A 16,528-nucleotide genomic window follows, 5' to 3' on the forward strand; every position below is an offset into this window, starting at 1 on the left:
ATCTGGACTGGAAGGGATTTGAGATCAGGTTTGCTGTGTGCCGGCCTCTGCTGCAGGCCGGCTGCGGGATGGTGAGCTGGGCTGGAGCCCCGCCAGTGTCTTCCCCATGGGACCAGGAGTACTCGGGTGACAGTTAATCATTACGCATCCATCGGTAACTCATGAGAGGCTGTGGCCATGGCCTTTTGCCCGTCATCCGTAGCCAGTGGCCCTGAGGTATGGAGGTCCCGGCGTCCAGCAGGAACTCCCGAGGAAGTTTGGGCCAGCCTACGAGCCGTCGCCCGGAGCGGATTGGCCAGGCGCGGCGCGGCGTTCACTCTCGGGCCCATTGTGGAGCTCCGGGCTGCTGACGTCATGGTTCAGTCCTCCCCGACGCTCATTGGTCCAGATCTGGTCGAATCTCTCCACTCGTAGGCGGGTCCGGGCACCGGCTTGGCCAGCGCGGTTAGCCCGCCTTCTCCGCCGCGGATTGGCCCGCGGCGGGACCTGTCGGTCGCGGTTGTGTCTGGGAAGGAGAGAAAATGGCGGCGGAGCCGAGCAAGACCGAAATCCAGACTCTGTTTAAGAGGCTTCGTGCAATTCCGACCAACAAGGTGCTTGAGACGGAGGGGCACGGGTCCTGACGCCGGCGGAGAAGACGTCTCTTGTCCCCTGGGGCCCGAGGGAGGGCGGGGACGGAGGTGGGAGGCTTTCTTGTAGCTTCTAGTGCTGGGCCTCGACTCTGGGCCCTAACCATTCACTTGTCGCCTCTCCACCTAGGCTTGTTTCGATTGTGGCGCCAAGAGTCCGAGTTGGGCCAGCATCACGTATGGTGTATTTTTGTGTATTGACTGCTCCGGAGTGCATCGCTCCCTGGGTGTCCATCTCAGCTTTATCAGGTAGGTTCTGTGTGAGGGTGCTATGCTTCCACAGGGGCTGAGTGGTCAGCAAGGGGGAGAGAACGTCTCCCCCTGAACCTTTCGGAATTCGGTGTTTGGATACCTCCTGGCAGGAGTTCTGTTAGCCTACTGCGGGGGGATCCGCCTCTGTGGGCTTGCAGCCATCAAGTCTGGATCAAACACCCCCTCTCCTCACGGTTAACCTGAGACTCAGCATGAGTGTAGGGGAGAAGTTAGCTGCATTGACCTTGTTATTGCAGATAGATTGGCAGTAGGTCTCCAGTGCGATCTGACCACCCTTAGAAAAGAGTGCCTGCATTCCTGAGAAGTCGACCTCCTTTCGGATCTCCTTCTCAGAAATAATTGGTCCCCTTTGGATTAGATGAAGAGCAAAGATTTCAAACTCAGGGAAGAGAGGAGGAAATGAGACAGTGACTGATGGTTTCCTGGACACCCACAGAAGCCTGGCCTAATGACAGGTGTAGACTTGACAGGGAAGCAAGTTTTGGTGTCAATGGGTAGGTGACACACAGTCCTTGTGCGCAGGTCCACAGAGTTGGATTCGAACTGGAGCTGGTTGCAACTGAGATGTATGCAGGTCGGCGGTAATGCCAATGCGGTAAAGCTTCTTTTATCTCCCTCCACCCCCACTCTTTTGCCTAGGTACTTAACTTTTCTATGATTTCTAGGAGTGAGTTTGTTTTATCTGTTCAGAGAGTTCTCAGCTCTAACACCACCATACACAGCTTCTTTCAAAGAGGCTTAAATACCAACTGACCTGGACAGGTGCTCCTGGGAAAAGCCCAGTGGAGTGGAGTCTCCACAGTCAGTTGAGGTTTTGTGGGCTCCTGGAGGGAGGATAGCTGCCGTGGGAATTGCATACTTTCCTCAGTCTCCTAAACTTCATTCCTTGTCTCAGAGGGTGGGAGTTGGCATGGTGGTTTTTTTTTTTTTTGGAGTAGGGAAGGGAGATGTGGATTAATGAGTGAAGGTGTTTACTGTGTGAGCCTGGCAACCTGAGTTCAATTCAGGAAACTCACATAAAGGTGGAAGGAGAGAGTCAACTCCACAGAGTTGTCCTTTGACCTCCACACACATTCTGTGGTGCACACACAATAATGAAAATTAAAGTGTTGTTGTTGTTGTTTTTAAGTAATTTTAGAAGACCTTTACCTCTATGAAAACCTGTTGGGATCAGTAGTGTGTATCCTGTATAAATAATAACCCAACTGTTTAGTAGTGTCTCCTGTAGTGTAAATACAGTTTTCTTTGTTGAGACTACTTGTACATACATGCCACATTCTTTTTTTGCTCTCAGACTGCTTTTTTCCGCCAACATGGATGTGTGGCCAATGATGCTAACACCAAATATAATAGCCGAGCTGCCCAGATGTACCGAGAGAAGATCCGGCAGTTAGGGAGTGCAGCTCTGGCTAGGCATGGCACTGATGTGAGTGCTTGTTCCCGGCTTAGGGGTGATGGGGTAGGGGGTGTTAACAGCCCTGAGTTTTACAGTGTCTCCTTCTTTCCAGCTTTGGATAGACAATATGAACAGTGCTCCTAGTCACTCTCCAGAGAAGAAAGACTCCGATTTCTTTACAGAGCATACTCAGGTGAGTACCACGGGGTCATTTTCTTTGATAAATGCTTTCCTTGCCAAGGCTACACCTTTTTTTTTTTTGGTTTTTCAAGACAGGGTTTCTCTGTGTAGCTTTGCGCCTTTCCTGGAACTCGCTTTGGAGACCAGGCTGGCCTCGAACTCACAGAGATCCACCTGCCTCTGCCTCCTGAGTGCTGGGATTAAAGGCGTGCGCCACCACCACCTGCAAGGCTACACCTTTTGTGATCATGACATAATTTCTTTTTTTAGGTACCATATCTCAGAGACTATCTGTGGTTCAGAATTGCTAATTACTGCCTACTGGGTAGACCCAGAAGTTTCTTCCTCCTATTTATGAGAGTACAATGTAATCCTCTTTAGAAATGGATCCTGGTGGTAGAGAACATTTTGAAAGCTCAAGAGGTCTCAGGGACCCTAAACAACTTGTAGATTTTCCAAAAATGAACAGAAGTTGGAGACAGTGAGGATTCCCTCTCCTGTGACCCACCTTAAGAGAGGTTTCCACTCTGTTGGCAATGGGCATTGAATCAGAGTCTCAGGTCACATCTCAGCATCTCTGCTTGGTATTCCTTTGATGTGGCCCAGTCACTTAACCCAGCAAAACCTCAGTTTCTAAAATGACGACATAGCTACTTCATAGGGCCTGTCGTGACTAACTGAACTTGTTATATCTGTGAGCACCCTTGGATTGTGCCTGGTACATGGTTGGTATGTAAGAGTTGTTAATGCTTAATCAACTAAGAGATTGGCTCGGCTGTAAGTTGAAGATGCTATTTTCCTGCACTTTTCTTCCCTGGTGACTACAATTGCTAACCTCCAGTCTTATCTCATTGCTGGGAGCAATGCTTCCTACCCACAGGTAGGTGTAGCTTCTTAGGAGGGCTCACTGAGGTTTCTGGGATCTGGCTTCCTTTTTAGGCCTCTGTCTGGGATACAGCAGCCACTGAGCCTTCAGGGACCCAGCAACCAGCCCTACCTTCAGAGAGCAGTAGCCTGGCACGTGAGTTCAGCCCAGATCTCAACCAAGGGCCTGGGTCTAGAGAAGGACTAGGGTTTAGGACACTTGACCAAGGACATACAAGTTGGGAGGTTTCCCTGTGTCCTTTCGAGGAATGGGATTCATTTTAGTCCTTGGAGGAAGGGTGGGCACATATCTTTCGGTGGAAAGCAGAGGAATGCCAATGGACTCTTACTACCTCCTTAGTGTAACTTCTGTCATTGAATTCACAGAACCTGAACATGGCCCTAACACCGACCTCCTTGGAACCTCACCCCAAGCCTCTCTGGGTATGACAGCTGGCAGATACGGGGAGGCTGGGAGAGAGTGAGCATCAAGTATATTCTGAATCTCTGCTGCCCAGTCGTGTGAACTAAGCACAGGAGTCTGAGCACGGACCCCTGTTGGGTGGGAACTGCCACACTGACTTCAGCGTCTTTGAGCTGACAAGCCTGGATGGCCGTCATTTTGAGTGTGAGGGTGGATCTAGCCAAAGTATGGAAGGCTGGCATGGGATTGGACACCCATTGCTGGTGTTGGGCGGGGTTGGCCTGTTTTGTCCGTTTCCTGAGGTGTGCTGATAGCTTTGAGCTGCTCGTGGCTAGAAGCAGCACTGTTCTTCCAAAGTTCAGCCCTTTCCTACTCGTCAGTGGCCGTCAGACTTGCTAGGGTAAACAGTCCCTTTGCTGACCTTGGTTTGTTCTGTTGACTCTTGGGGGTTGGGGCAGGAAGCCAGTGGAGTGATGATCCTGGTGATTTTGTGAGAAGGCTTGGCATAGCTTTGAAAGAGGCTCTGTATAGGCCTCTGGGTTTGGGAGCTTTATGAAACTTCTGGGGTGGGCCCTTGTTAGCCACAAGTCTGTTTCTCCTCCAGAGTCCATGTATCTGTCAGCTAAAGGGGCCTCTTCTGCCAGAGGTAACCAGTGCTTTGGGAAGCCTATCCCCTGCTTGCCCGCTCCCTGCTCTGGGATCTGAGGCTGTTCAGCAGCTCCCCTACTCAACAGTTTCACCTTGGTTTGGGTACTTTGTTTTTGGTGCTTCGGGTCTGGGCTCTTACTGCTACTTTTTGGGCGTCAGCAAGCTCTCCTAACCTTGTCTGTCTTGGTTGGAACTGATGGTGGCAGTTTTGCCTGCCCATCTGAAGCAATTCTTTTTAGATGCTCTTGCTGTGAAGCCGCATGGTGTGGACTGAGCCCTGTTCTCTGACCTTCCTTTGTCCTAGCTCATGCCCACCCTCTTCCTCACACAGAACTGAAAAGCTCCATTATTGGCAAGAAGAAGCCAGCAGCAGCTAAGAAAGGGGTAGGTGGGGAGAGGCAGTATTGGAGGGTGGTTGTGAGCTGGAGTTGGACTCCTTTGTTTGCCCATGTACTGGCTAGCTCTGTGACTGGCCAAGGTTCTAACTTGTCTGAACCTTGTTTATGGAAGGGATTTAAAGATACCCATCTTAAGGGGACTCTGGGCAGTAAGCAAGATCAAGCACATCTAGTACTTAGAGTGCTTGGCACACAGCAGGCTCCAGTCAGCATTAACTTCTGTCCTCATTCCCGAGACGTGTGCGGGGGTTGTGTGAAGCTCCTCCGAACCAGCTCTAGCACGGTCACTGTTGTCTTAGCCATGTTCACTGGACCCGAAGAAGGAGGACCCCCTTCCCTGGGGTATGACTACAGTGACCATACCGGGGAGGGAGCTGAAGAGACTGGCTGGCAGAACCCCACATCACATGGTTTTCTCTTCAGCTGGGTGCCAAGAAAGGCTTGGGAGCTCAGAGGGTGAACAACCAGAGCTTTACTGAGATTGAGCGGCAGGCCCAGGTGGCAGAGAAGCTCCGGGAGCAGCAGGCAGCTGATGCCAAGAAACAGGCAGAAGAGTCGATGTGCGTGATTGCTATGGTGCCCTTGGCTTGTGTGGGGTTGGGGGCAGGTGGCATGGATGGCAGCCTCTGACTGTTCATTCCCTCCAGGGTTGCCTCCATGCGTCTGGCCTACCAGGAGCTCCAGATTGATCGCAAAAAGGAAGAGAAAAAGCTACAGAACCTTGAAGGAAAGAAGCGAGAGCAGGCTGAAAGGCTGGGCATGGGCTTGGTGTCCCGAAGGTGAGGCTCGGGCCCTGGTGTGTCAGAGAAATGGCATTGTTTTTCTGGGAGCCCGGATAGGCCCTACCCAACAAGTCAAGAGAACTTGCTTAGGCTTCCTCTGAGGCTGGAGAGAGAGAGGGTTTTGTTGTCTTAAGGCACCTAGCACAGTGGTTGGTCCATACATATGTTAGTTGTTTGGATGAACAGGATCAGGTGCTGTTTCACTCCATGCTAGGATAGCACTTACTGAGGAGGCTGCTTCATGGCTGGACAGTTCTTTTTTTTTTTTTTCAAGACCTTCTGAGAATCTTGGCTTTTTGCCTCCTTAGTCCTTGCCCACTAAATGCCATTTGTCATACCAGATACTGTAATACCTCAAATGACCCCACACATTTCAGATGCCTCTGGGTTGAGGAGTCCTTTTGTTTTCTCGTTTTCAAGACAAAGTTTCTCTGTGAAGCCCTGGCTGTTCTGGAACTCACTCTGTAGACCAGGCTGGCCTCAAACTCCCAGAAATCTGCCTGCCTCAGCCTCCTAAGTGCTGGGATTAAAGGTGTGAGCCACGACCCTTTGTTTCAGAACTACTGGGTTTATATTCCTGTGCTTTGCTTTAAAAAAGGCAGATCAGCCGGACGGTGGTGGCGCACGCCTTTAATCCCAGCACTCGGGAGGCAGAGCCAGGCGGATCTCTGAGTTCGAGGCCAGCCTGGGCTACCAAGTGAGTTCCAGGAAAAGGCGCAAAGCTACACAGAGAAACCCTGTCTCGAAAAACCAAAAAAAAAAAAAAAAAAGGCAGATCAGCTCTCTGAAGCATTTTGAGTTAATAATATTCAGAGGTTTCAGTAATAGTATTTTTTTTGTTTTTTTTTTTTTTAATTTTTTTATTTTATTTTATTTTTTTTGCAGGCACCCTTTTTTTTTTTTTAACATTTTTTTTTTAAGATTTATTTATTTATTATGTATACAGCATGTATCCCTGCAGGCCAGAAGAGGGCACCAGATCTCTCATTACAGATGGTTGTGAGCCACCATGTGGTTGCTGGGAATTGAACTCAGGACCTCTGGAAGAGCAGCCAGTGCTCTTAACCTCTGAGCCATCTCTCCAGCCCATTGTTGTTGTTTTGAGATGGTCTTACTGTGTATTTCTGGCTGACCTCAAATTCACAGAAATCATTTTGCCTCTACCTCCCAATTCCTGGAATTAAAGATAGTAATAGATTTTTATCTTGTTTGTTTTTTGTTTTTTGAGACAGTGTTTCTCTGTATGTAGTCCTGGCTGGCCTGGAACTTGCTCTGTAGACCAGGCTGGCCTCAACTCAGAGATCCACCTGCCTCTGCCTCCCTCCCGAGTGCTGGATTAAAGGCATGCACCACCACCTGGCTAGACTTTTATCTTTTAAAAATTAGAATATCTGGGGGCTGTGAATGTAGCTCAGTTGGGGGCTTGTTTTGCACGCATGAAACCCTGGGTTCAGTCTCCAGTACTACATAAAACTGGTATGTTGGTACAAGTCTGTAATCCCAGCAATTGAGACAGGAAGATCAGAGGTTCAAGGTCATTCATGGCTATATAGCAAGTTTGAGGATAATCTGGGCTAAAAATTTATCTGCCAGGCACAGTGGCATACATCAGCAATCCTAGAACTCGGGCGATGGAAGCAGTAGGTTCAGGAGTTCAGGAGTTCCCTTGACTACATAGGAATCAAAGTCAGATTAGGCTCTGAGAGACCCTGTTTCAAAAGAGAAAGAAGAAAAGAATAATAATAAAAAGGAGTAGTTACTGGTGCCATTGACTAGAATGTGCCTGCAGTTAGCCTGTGCCTTGGCTCCTCCATTGACTAGAATGTGCCTGCCGTTAGCCGGTGCCTCGGCTCCTCCATTGACTAGAATGTGCCTGCCGTTAGCCGGTGTCTCGGCTCCTCCATTGACTAGAATGTGCCTGCCGTTAGCCAGTGCCTTGGCGCCTCTTCTTAAGAGGCTTGGGCTTGTTGTCATGAGAAATTTATTAGACGTAGTAGTCATAGGGAGGAGGTCTGGGTACTTCTGTACAGATGGGGAAATTGAGACCCTACGCAGCTTCCTCAGAGCTGTAAACGCAGCAGTTGACAGGTGGATTGCCTTTTGATTCCAAATTCAATTGTGGTTGGTTGGTTGTTTTGGCTCAAGGTTTCTCTATGTAGCCCTGGCTGTCCTGGAACTCACCTTGTAGACCAGGCTGGCTTTGAACTTACAGTAATGTACATGCCTCTGTCTCCTGAGTGCTGGGATTAAAGACTGAGCCACCACCCTGCTAAATTCAGTATTATTTACCTCTAGGTTCTTTTCCTCTGAAAGGAGAAAAGCCTGATTATTTTAACTTAATCTTTCAGAACATGTACTTGGTATTACTTTAGTCCCTTCCAGTCTGTATGCTGTTAGTTTAATCACAGCTGATTAGTGAAGTGCATGCATGTGTGGGTGTCTGTCCGAGTATGATGTAAGTGCATATGGGTTTTATTTGTTTGTTTTTGTTTCATGTGTCCTCAGCTGGTTTCCAGTTTGTTATGTAGCCAAGGAGACACCTGAAGCCCTGATCCTCCTGCCTTGATTTCCAGTGTGCCACCGTATTAGTTTTGACGGTGGTTTTTTAAAAATTAGTGTGTAAGGTTGTTTTGGTGTTTTTAATTATTAATTTACTTGTTTTCTATGTGTGTGGGTGTGTGCATGCCACAGTGTGTGTGGTGGAAGTCGGGGAACAACCCTTGTGAGTCAGTCTTCTTTCACTATGTGGGTCTCAGGCCGCCAGGCTTGGCAGTGGATGCTTCTACCCCCTGAGCAGTCTTACCAGCACTGACTAAATTTTGTAAAATGGCATTTTTTTTTCTTTTTCTTTTTTTTTTTCAATACAGGGTTTCTCTGTGTAGCTTTGCGCCTTTCCTGGGACTCACTTGGTAGCCCAGGCTGGCCTCGAACTCACAGAGATCCGCCTGCCTCTGCCTCCCGAGTGCTGGGATTAAAGGCGTGCGCCACCACCGCCCGGCACTAAAATGGCATTTTTATTTACTAATTTCTTTGTATTTGTATATGTGGTGGACCCCCATGTACTGTGGCACACATGTGGAGGTCAGAGAACAACTTGTTGAGGTCAGTTCTCTCCTACTGTTTCCTAGGGAATGAGCCTTTGCCGCTGCTGTTGTTGTTACTTTAACACAGGGTCTCGCTGTGTAGTCCTGGCTGGCCTAAAACAGGCTCGGTTTGGGTTTGGTTTCTTTGGATAGTCTTTTTTTTTTTTTTTTTTTTTTTTGGTTTTTCGAGACAGGGTTTCTCTGCGTAGCTTTGGAGCCTGTCCTGGAACTCACTTGGATAGTCTTATATAGCTCAGGCTGGCCTTAAGGTAGCAACATAGCCAAGGATAACCTTCCTCTTGAGTGTTGAGATCACAATCACATGTCACCACACCTGGATGTGTTTTCTTTTTAAATTTATTTTCTTATGTTTATGGGTGTTTTGAATGCACGTATGTCTGCACCATAGAGAGCATTTGAGATGGTTGGGAGCTGCCATGTGGGCGCTAGGAATAAACATGGGAAAGAAGCCAGTGCTCCTAACTTCTGAGCCTTCTCTCCAGCCCCTGTATTTTCTTCTTCTTCTTCTTCCTCCTCCTCCTCCTCCTCTTCTTTTTTTTTTCACAGTAAAGCAGAATCTCTTACTTAAATCTAATCTACTTTATTTAAAGTCCAGTTGCAAAATACTCACTCTTTGGAGTTCTTCCATTTGGAAGCTGTATGTTTTAGTGAGTTTGTGTGACTGAAGTGGATCCTGACAGGAATGAGGCACTGGGCTATCCTGCCTGCCCACTCTAGGAAGCACTGGAAGATCCAGGTCTTGATGCATGGGCCAGACCTTGTACTAGGACATGCCCTTCCTCCTTTTTCCTTTTTCTTCCTCTTCATCCCTTTTGTTTTTTAAGAGATAACATGATTAAGGACTCGCTGTGATTCCATGAGGATCATCTGGGTGTTTTCATCCTCTGCTTTGTGCTGTGTACATCTGTCTCAGGAAGGATATAGTCTGTGGTGCAATAAGTCTTCAAGTAAGGATGGCGATGGAGCTGGGCATGGTGGCTCATGCCTGTAATCCCAATACTGGAGAGGTTGAGGGAGGAGACTCTGGGTCACCTAGCCAGAGTCCTTAGAAAAAACAAATCGGCCGGGCGGTGGTGGCGCACGCCTTTAATCCCAGCACTCGGGAGGCAGAGCCAGGCGGATCTCTGTGAGTTCGAGGCCAGCCTGGACTACCAAGTGAGTTCCAGGAAAGGCGCAAAGCTACACAGAGAAACCCTGTCTCGAAAAAAAAAAAAAAAAAAAAAAAAAAAAAAAAAAAAAAATCAAAACCAAAGAGGGAAGAATGGAGAGTGAGCACTCATCATTTGGTATGCATTATTAAGATGGCAACCAATAGCCATTGTCCAGGGAAAAGCTGTTTGAGAGAACAAAGCCAGTATGTTAACATTTCTGAGTATGCTCCCAGGTCACTACAAACAGTTCACAGCAGTCCTCTGCCTGGACTGGCCCAGTGCAGTGCACAGACAGGAAGCTAGACTGTGTTTGGGGAAACAGACCCATCAGCCTGCTTGTTGCTCTTGGGAAGTGAACAGTTGATGCTTCTTTCCAGCCTTTGGCCTGCTGTGCTTTCTCTACAGCTCCATCTCCCACTCTGTGCTGTCCGAGATGCAGGTGATTGAGCAGGAAACCCCGCTGAGTGCAAAATCTTCCCGTTCACAGCTTGACTTGTTTGATGATGTTGGAACTTTCGCCTCCGGACCCCCAAAGTAAGGCTGTTGCTGGGGCATAGACTTGCCTGTTGTGTTCCTACTCAGGTTTCTCTGAGCTACTCTGCTGTCTCCCTAGGTACAAGGACAACCCCTTTTCCTTGGGAGAAACTTTTGGTTCCCACTGGGATTCAGATACAGCCTGGGGTATGGACAGGGTAGAAGAGAAGGAACCCGAAGTAACCATCTCCAGCATCCGGCCTATTTCAGAAAGGTAGTGTGGGCAGGGCAGTGCTGTGCAGAACTTGGTGCAGGGATGGAGATGTTCAGTGTTGAGTACAGCTGAGAAACTGGATTTCTAATGTTTTTTAATGTAAGTTTAGCAAATGTAAATAACCACAGATAGCCAGTGACCATTCATTAGACAGGGCTGTGCTTATCACAACCAGCCTGGGAGCTTTTTTAACTTGGGATTTATTTTATGGTGGGAGGGGCCTGCTTTTCTGTTTCAGTTCTGATGTGCCTTCCAAAGGCTATATGCCTTTAGCCTTCATGTTTTGATTGACTGCAATTAGTATTAGATTGACCCACGTTTTCCACCTGCTAGACCCCTTTTTTTTTTTTTTTTAATTATTTTTATTTTATATTCATTGGTGTTTTGCCTCCATGTACGTCTGTGTGATGGTGTCAGAAACCCTGGAACTGGAGGTACAGACAGGTGTGAGCTGCGATGTGGGTGCTGGGAATTGAACCTGGGTCCTCTGGAAGAGCAGACAGTGCTCTCAATACTGAGCCATCTCTCCAGCCCCTCGGCCTTTATTTTAAAAAACAAAACAAAACAAAACAAACCTTATTCCGTTGTTCAAAAAACAATGTTTTGTTGGCAGGTTACCATAGATTATCCATTTGTAAAACAGGACATCAGTAATAACTTCACTGGGTTGTAAAACCCCCAGCCTAGAGCCTGTGTTGTTAGTGGAGTGCATGGCCCTTCATTCCACATTAGCATGATTCTGAGAGAGTGATCCCAGCACTGAATAGTCATGGCAGGAGAGTGGACGTAAGGCAGGCACACAGACTGTCACTTCAGATGCTGAGTAGGACTGCATGGTAGCAGTAATGGTGGGGTCTTCTGTACCTCAGGGAGCCACAGTCTGTGGAGTCTAAGCCCTCCGAACTGTGTTCTCACTCCATCTACTGGAGGGAACTGAGGCTCTTTGTGCCTTGGCTTCGGGGAAGAAAGGGGAGAGGACTCTTGCTATTCTTTTGGAGGATACTCACTAGGGAAAGGTTCCTGAATTCCAGAGTCACAGGATAGACATGGTTTCCATGGCTAGAAAGCTGTGGTGTGGCTTTTGGTCTCTGAACTCTGCTTCCCCTGGTGGTAATGGGAAGGGACAGAGATGTTCTGCACTGGCCCACAGAACCACGAGCCGGAGGGAAGTGGAGAGCCGGAGCTCAGGTCTTGAATCCAGTGAAGCCCGTCAGAAGTTTGCAGGAGCCAAGGCCATCTCATCTGACATGTTCTTTGGTCGAGAGGTGGATTCTGAGGTTAGTGAAGTTGTGTACTTGGTAGCAGCAGGCAGCAGCCTGACTGCTTCGCTGCTGTCCTTAGGATATAGTATTAGGGAGGTTGGCATCAGTCAGAAGATTGCCTAGACCTTGCCTTTTCTCCAACACAGTATGAAGCCAGGTCTCGGCTACAGCAGCTCTCGGGCAGCAGTGCCATCAGCTCTTCAGACCTTTTTGGGGACGTGGATGGAGCTCATGGAGGAGGTAGGCCCCAGTGTATGGTCGGCACCCAGTGAGGCCTGTGAGCATAGCTGAAGGCCCTGTAGCTGGGAAGGGCTTCTTGTGGGGTTCTTGGTCACCCCTTCCCTTGCTTTTACAGGAACTGTATCTCTGGGGAACGTACTTCCTACCGCTGACATTGCCCAGTTTAAGCAAGGTGTCAAGTCTGTGGCTGGCAAGATGGCTGTGCTGGCCAATGGTGTGATGAATTCTTTACAGGTGAGCTCATGCTGGGCTGCTGGGCCTGGGAAGACATGTGAAACAAATGCTTGGAGGTTTGCCTTCTGCTGTACCCCGACACTGCTGTACCCCGACACTGCTGCAGCCACCGGCCGGCCGCTGTAGAGAGAGCGCTTGCTTTTCTTGGCAGGGCAATTTTCCATCCCTGTATTTGGGCTGAGCCTTCCCCTAAGGTGATTTGGCCAAGCTTGTTACTTCTGCTATCTCTCTTCCCTCCTGGTTCTGTGAGCTCGGGCAGGAGTTCCCTTTTCATTAGTACCCAGGTGGCTTTCACCCCAGAGTCCATCGCATACTCTCAACATGGGGGTCCCCAGCCCCTGCAGCTGCTAGCCTTACTCCGCTGTGGGGTATGCAGGGGAGGCACTGTGATTACTGAGGGGTTGCTGCAGATTAGAGACTCTGACTGTGTTTTCCTTCTCCCTACTCAGGATCGCTATGGCTCCTACTGATCCAGGCTCCATGGCTCAGGCCTGTGGTGGTGACAGCAAGAACCCTGATTCCCAGGCCAGGGGTGCCTGCCTTGTGGATCGGGGATTTGTTGACTTTCTGTGTATGGTGTGTGAGTTGAGTGGCTTTGGAGGATCTTAGGCGAGGGGAATGGTCAGCATCAGCCCTTGTCCTTTGCCTGTGCATTGAGTCCTTGCCCTCACCCCTCACACTCTCCTCTCCATGCTCGTGCTTTTTCTTCCAGTCCTGCCCCAAAGCTGCTGCTACTTAGCCTGCTGCACTGGGAGTGAGGGGAGGAGTTCCATCAGGATGGCTTCATGGGTCTAGTTCTTCCCCGAGTGGGGAAGGCGTAAGGCTTTTGCGGGCTCTAGGATCCTTGTAGGTGGTCTGGGCCTTGTCTCCTGGAGACAGGGGAGGCCTAGCAAGAGTTGTGCTGTATCAGCCCTCAGGGAGAAGTTCTGGACTTGCCACTGCTGGTACTGTCAGCGGCCTCTTCTGGGTTCCAGGGGAGGATGGGTTAGGAGAAGGACCCTGGTAACTCACTAAGGGCTAGAACTTTTGCTTGGCACCTAAAGGGTTTATTTGGGATCAGCCTGGAGGCCTGAGCAATCTTCGTCACCACTGTACTTGGAGGCTGACTTCTGCCTAGGTGTCTGAGAGCCCTTATCTACCGTTACTGTGGGTCATAGCACCCTCTGTCTATGCTTGAGATTCTATCCTTTTGTGTCCTGCTTGGCACCCATGGTGGGTCTCATCTGGGTCCTCCCTGGATGCTGTGAGCTTGCTACTGGCTGAGGAAGCTGAGGCTCTGAAAGAAGGAAGCCCCTGGAGCTCAGCTTTTGTCCTCTGCATCATTCTGGGTTAGGGGTCCTGGACAGCAGCCCACCAGTCAGCGAGAGCTGGAGGACCTGCGCTGCAGGCCCCGCACTCTGGCAGCTGGCCCACGCACTGTGTCACCCTTGGTGCCATCCCCCTGCCGCGCTGGCAGTCTGGGCCCAACCCTACCTGTGGATTGCAGGTTGGGCTCCCGAACACCACAGACCACTCTTCCCTCACCCTCCCCAGAGGGACATGACTTTCTTTCAGCACTGTTTGTATTGAAACAAAGTGGTGTCAGAATAAAGCCCCCACGGGGCCTGTGGGTCAGTGTCCTCTCCATCCTGCCTCCCTGCCCAGTGTGGCCCTTCGCTCACTCGCTGGGCTCCCACGGATATGGATTGGGCGTCGGTGCCAAAGCTGAGGGCACTCTCTCCGGGGCCTCCAGCTTGTCTCTTCTCTGAAAGCCAAAGGCCCCTGGCTCCTTGCCCCTGTGCTGCCGCGGGGTCCGATACAGCCTCGACCTCACCACCCTGTTGCACGTGGAGGAAAGAGGTGGTGTTAGTTGGCCCTTGAGTTTGTCTGCATCCTCAGCGGTTTTGCACCTCATGACAGGAGGCAGACTGGGGCCTGTTTCTCAACGGAGCTGTTTCTGTTTGGTTCTAGACAGTGTCTCCACAGCCTAGACTGGCCTTGTACTTGTAATCCTCGTCTTGGCCCTGGCCCTGGCCCTGGAATGACAGGCATGCACTAAAATGCCTGGCCTGAAAAAGCATTTTAGAGATTCAAACTTAGAGATGCTGTGTGTAAACCCCTTTCCTTACAGGGCCACTTTGTCTTTAGAACTCCTCAGCACTGTACAGTTCTAAATCACTGGGACATGCAGGTTAGAAAGGACAGGTAAAGGGAGCCATGGAGTTCTAAACCAGTGATTTCCAGTGCTTTGGAATGACCTGGGGTGTTGGTGAAATAGAGATTTCTGTTTCCAACCCCAAATTGGCACAGTAGGACTCCAGCTTGGTAATTGGCACTGTCCCAAACTTCCCTGTGGTTCTGCTACCCACCAGAATTTGAGAAACCTTTCAGGAACTCACTCATGCTTGGCACTGCAGGGCTTTCTGGAAGGCACTTATAATCCTCCCCTGGCAGGTCTTGGTAAGGAGGGATGGAGGGAAAGTACGTGTTCAATAAGTGGTGACATTGGCTTTACTTGGGGCAGGCAGCCTGCTCTGCCATGAGTCCTGCATGAATTTTATTTTGCAGAGGATCTACCTCATTCAAGAAAGGTGAAGATCACCTCTCCAGTTACCCAGTCTCTGCTCCAAAACCTTAGGCCTGCTTTGTGCATGTGTGCACTACTGCCCTGACCTGGGAGCAGGTCTTCACAGCCCCTGGGAAAGGCCGTGCAGCTCTAGTTCTTGTGGCCAGGGTCTCACAAGTGGTAGAACCTGACTGAAGGTCCTGAGAGGCTGCTGAAGGCCATTTCGGTTGTGCCTCTGCTTTGAATGGCCGCCAGGTCCTCTGTCTGCAGAGGCAGGTCTCCCTGCTCCAGTGGCCCCCTGGCTCCACCTCCCGTCAGTTAGAAAAGCCCCCAGTCACTTGCCCTTACCCTCCCCTTAGCCTACTGGCTTTAGACTCATTGCTTACCAGAGACAAGGGACTTTATTCATTTCACAGATTGGACTATTTGATACAAACTTGAAGCCGACTTTGAAAGTGAAATTCTTGCCATCCTCCCTCTTATTCCAGCTAGTGGCTGATTTCTCCAGCAGAAGGCCACGGTTGATATTCCCAGTACGTGCTCTCAGGAGTCACCCTTGACCATGAAGACCCTGCATTACTAATTCATGTTCCTCTTGTGGGAAATGATCCTCACTAGGAGGGTCGTGGCTGGCTGAGAAGACACTGTACTTAAAGCAGAAGCAGACTGCCAACAAAAGGCTAAACGCCAAAACCCTTCCCAGAGATGACGTGGCCTTCAGCTTAGGGCACAGCAGGTTGTCAAAAGCTGAGAGCATGAATTACGGGATTTCTGGGGTTACTGAACTATCTGGAGGGCGGTTATTCACGCTTCTCTCCAGCAGAGGGCGGCACAGTGATGCTGGAGAAGTCTGGTGAGGGCAGCAAGAGCAGGGTGGGAGCAAGGTCCCGGCCACAGCGGGGCCTCAGATTCAGGTCTCGGACTCATCGGTCTCTTCAGTGGAGCCATCGCTCTCGGCATCCAGTTTGCGGGAGCGATGGAGGGGTTTCCATGGGGAACCAACCCGGGGAGGGGTTCGGGAAGGCAGGCAGCTGGCCTCAGAAGTGGCAGGGATGGAGTTGATCAGGCCTGGGACCTGGACCAGCCTGAAGAAGGAAAAGCCCAGAGTTTGAGTCTCCTATTCAGAGGCCAGCGCCTCCATGCACTGGAGCAGACCCCCAAGGACGTAGGGTACCTTTGTTCTCGGCTGGCCCCAAGCCCTTTCACTGACCAACATGGGGTATTAAAAACAGGTGCTGTGTCACCTGCAGTGGCCACAGTCCCCGCTAACAGATCTGGCTTCCACAAGAGGGCAGCATCTTCCCACTTGACACTTACAGCCGCTCCAGCTCCTCATCCATGGCTGGGTCATGCATCAGGTCTCCTTTGTCTGGCAAAGCTCCTAGAAGATAGGGGTTTGGGGTGAAGTCACAAAACAACATGAGGGCCCTGCAAGGGAGCAGATGCTCTGTCCCTCGCCTTCATGTCTGACAACTTGTTCATCAGGGAAGGTTAGTCTATGTGGAACAGGAAGTCAGCTGCTACTTTATACATTTAGTGAGTCTCACTTTCCCTCCCTTACTCGGGGCAAAAGTGACAGCTAAGGAGATATCCCCATACAGGTGATTAACCCCCTTCCAAGATCGGATGTGCTTTGTGACCAGCACTGGG

At 50.0% G+C, this 16,528-nt stretch overlaps 2 protein-coding genes across 4 annotated transcripts in view; one reads left to right on the forward strand and one right to left on the reverse strand.

Moving 5' to 3' along the window:
- The first annotated feature begins 414 nt into the window (after positions 1–414).
- On the forward strand, positions 415–13,947 carry Arfgap2 (ADP ribosylation factor GTPase activating protein 2). Of its 3 annotated transcripts, XM_052726633.1 has the most exons (17): positions 415–593; positions 760–878; positions 1,425–1,497; positions 2,197–2,328; positions 2,411–2,491; positions 3,418–3,499; positions 3,730–3,786; positions 4,371–4,412; positions 4,746–4,798; positions 5,236–5,372; positions 5,460–5,591; positions 10,255–10,383; positions 10,463–10,597; positions 11,748–11,874; positions 12,006–12,099; positions 12,215–12,333; positions 12,783–13,947. In XM_052726633.1, the coding sequence occupies exons 1-17, from the start codon at positions 522–524 to the stop codon at positions 12,801–12,803; spliced, it is 1,605 nt and encodes a 534-aa protein (XP_052582593.1). In that variant the 5' UTR covers positions 415–521; the 3' UTR covers positions 12,804–13,947. The 3 variants fall into 3 exon arrangements, with proteins under 3 accessions (XP_052582593.1, XP_052582595.1, XP_052582596.1); XM_052726635.1 differs by lacking the exon at positions 4,371–4,412 and having other exon boundaries at positions 417–593; positions 4,719–4,798; XM_052726636.1 differs by lacking the exon at positions 4,371–4,412 and having other exon boundaries at positions 419–593.
- A 1,313-nt stretch (positions 13,948–15,260) lies between these two features.
- Positions 15,261–16,528, reverse strand: part of Cstpp1 (centriolar satellite-associated tubulin polyglutamylase complex regulator 1) — a 162,696-nt gene continuing 161,428 nt past the window's right edge. The window contains 2 exon segments of the mRNA XM_052726637.1: positions 15,261–15,963; positions 16,196–16,259. Coding sequence (XP_052582597.1) covers positions 15,789–15,963; positions 16,196–16,259 — 239 coding nt within the window. The 3' untranslated portion in view covers positions 15,261–15,788.

Source organism: Peromyscus californicus, unplaced genomic scaffold (assembly GCF_007827085.1).
Source record: "Peromyscus californicus insignis strain IS unplaced genomic scaffold, ASM782708v3 Scaffold_7__1_contigs__length_154581171, whole genome shotgun sequence".
Lineage (NCBI taxonomy): Eukaryota > Metazoa > Chordata > Mammalia > Rodentia > Cricetidae > Peromyscus > Peromyscus californicus.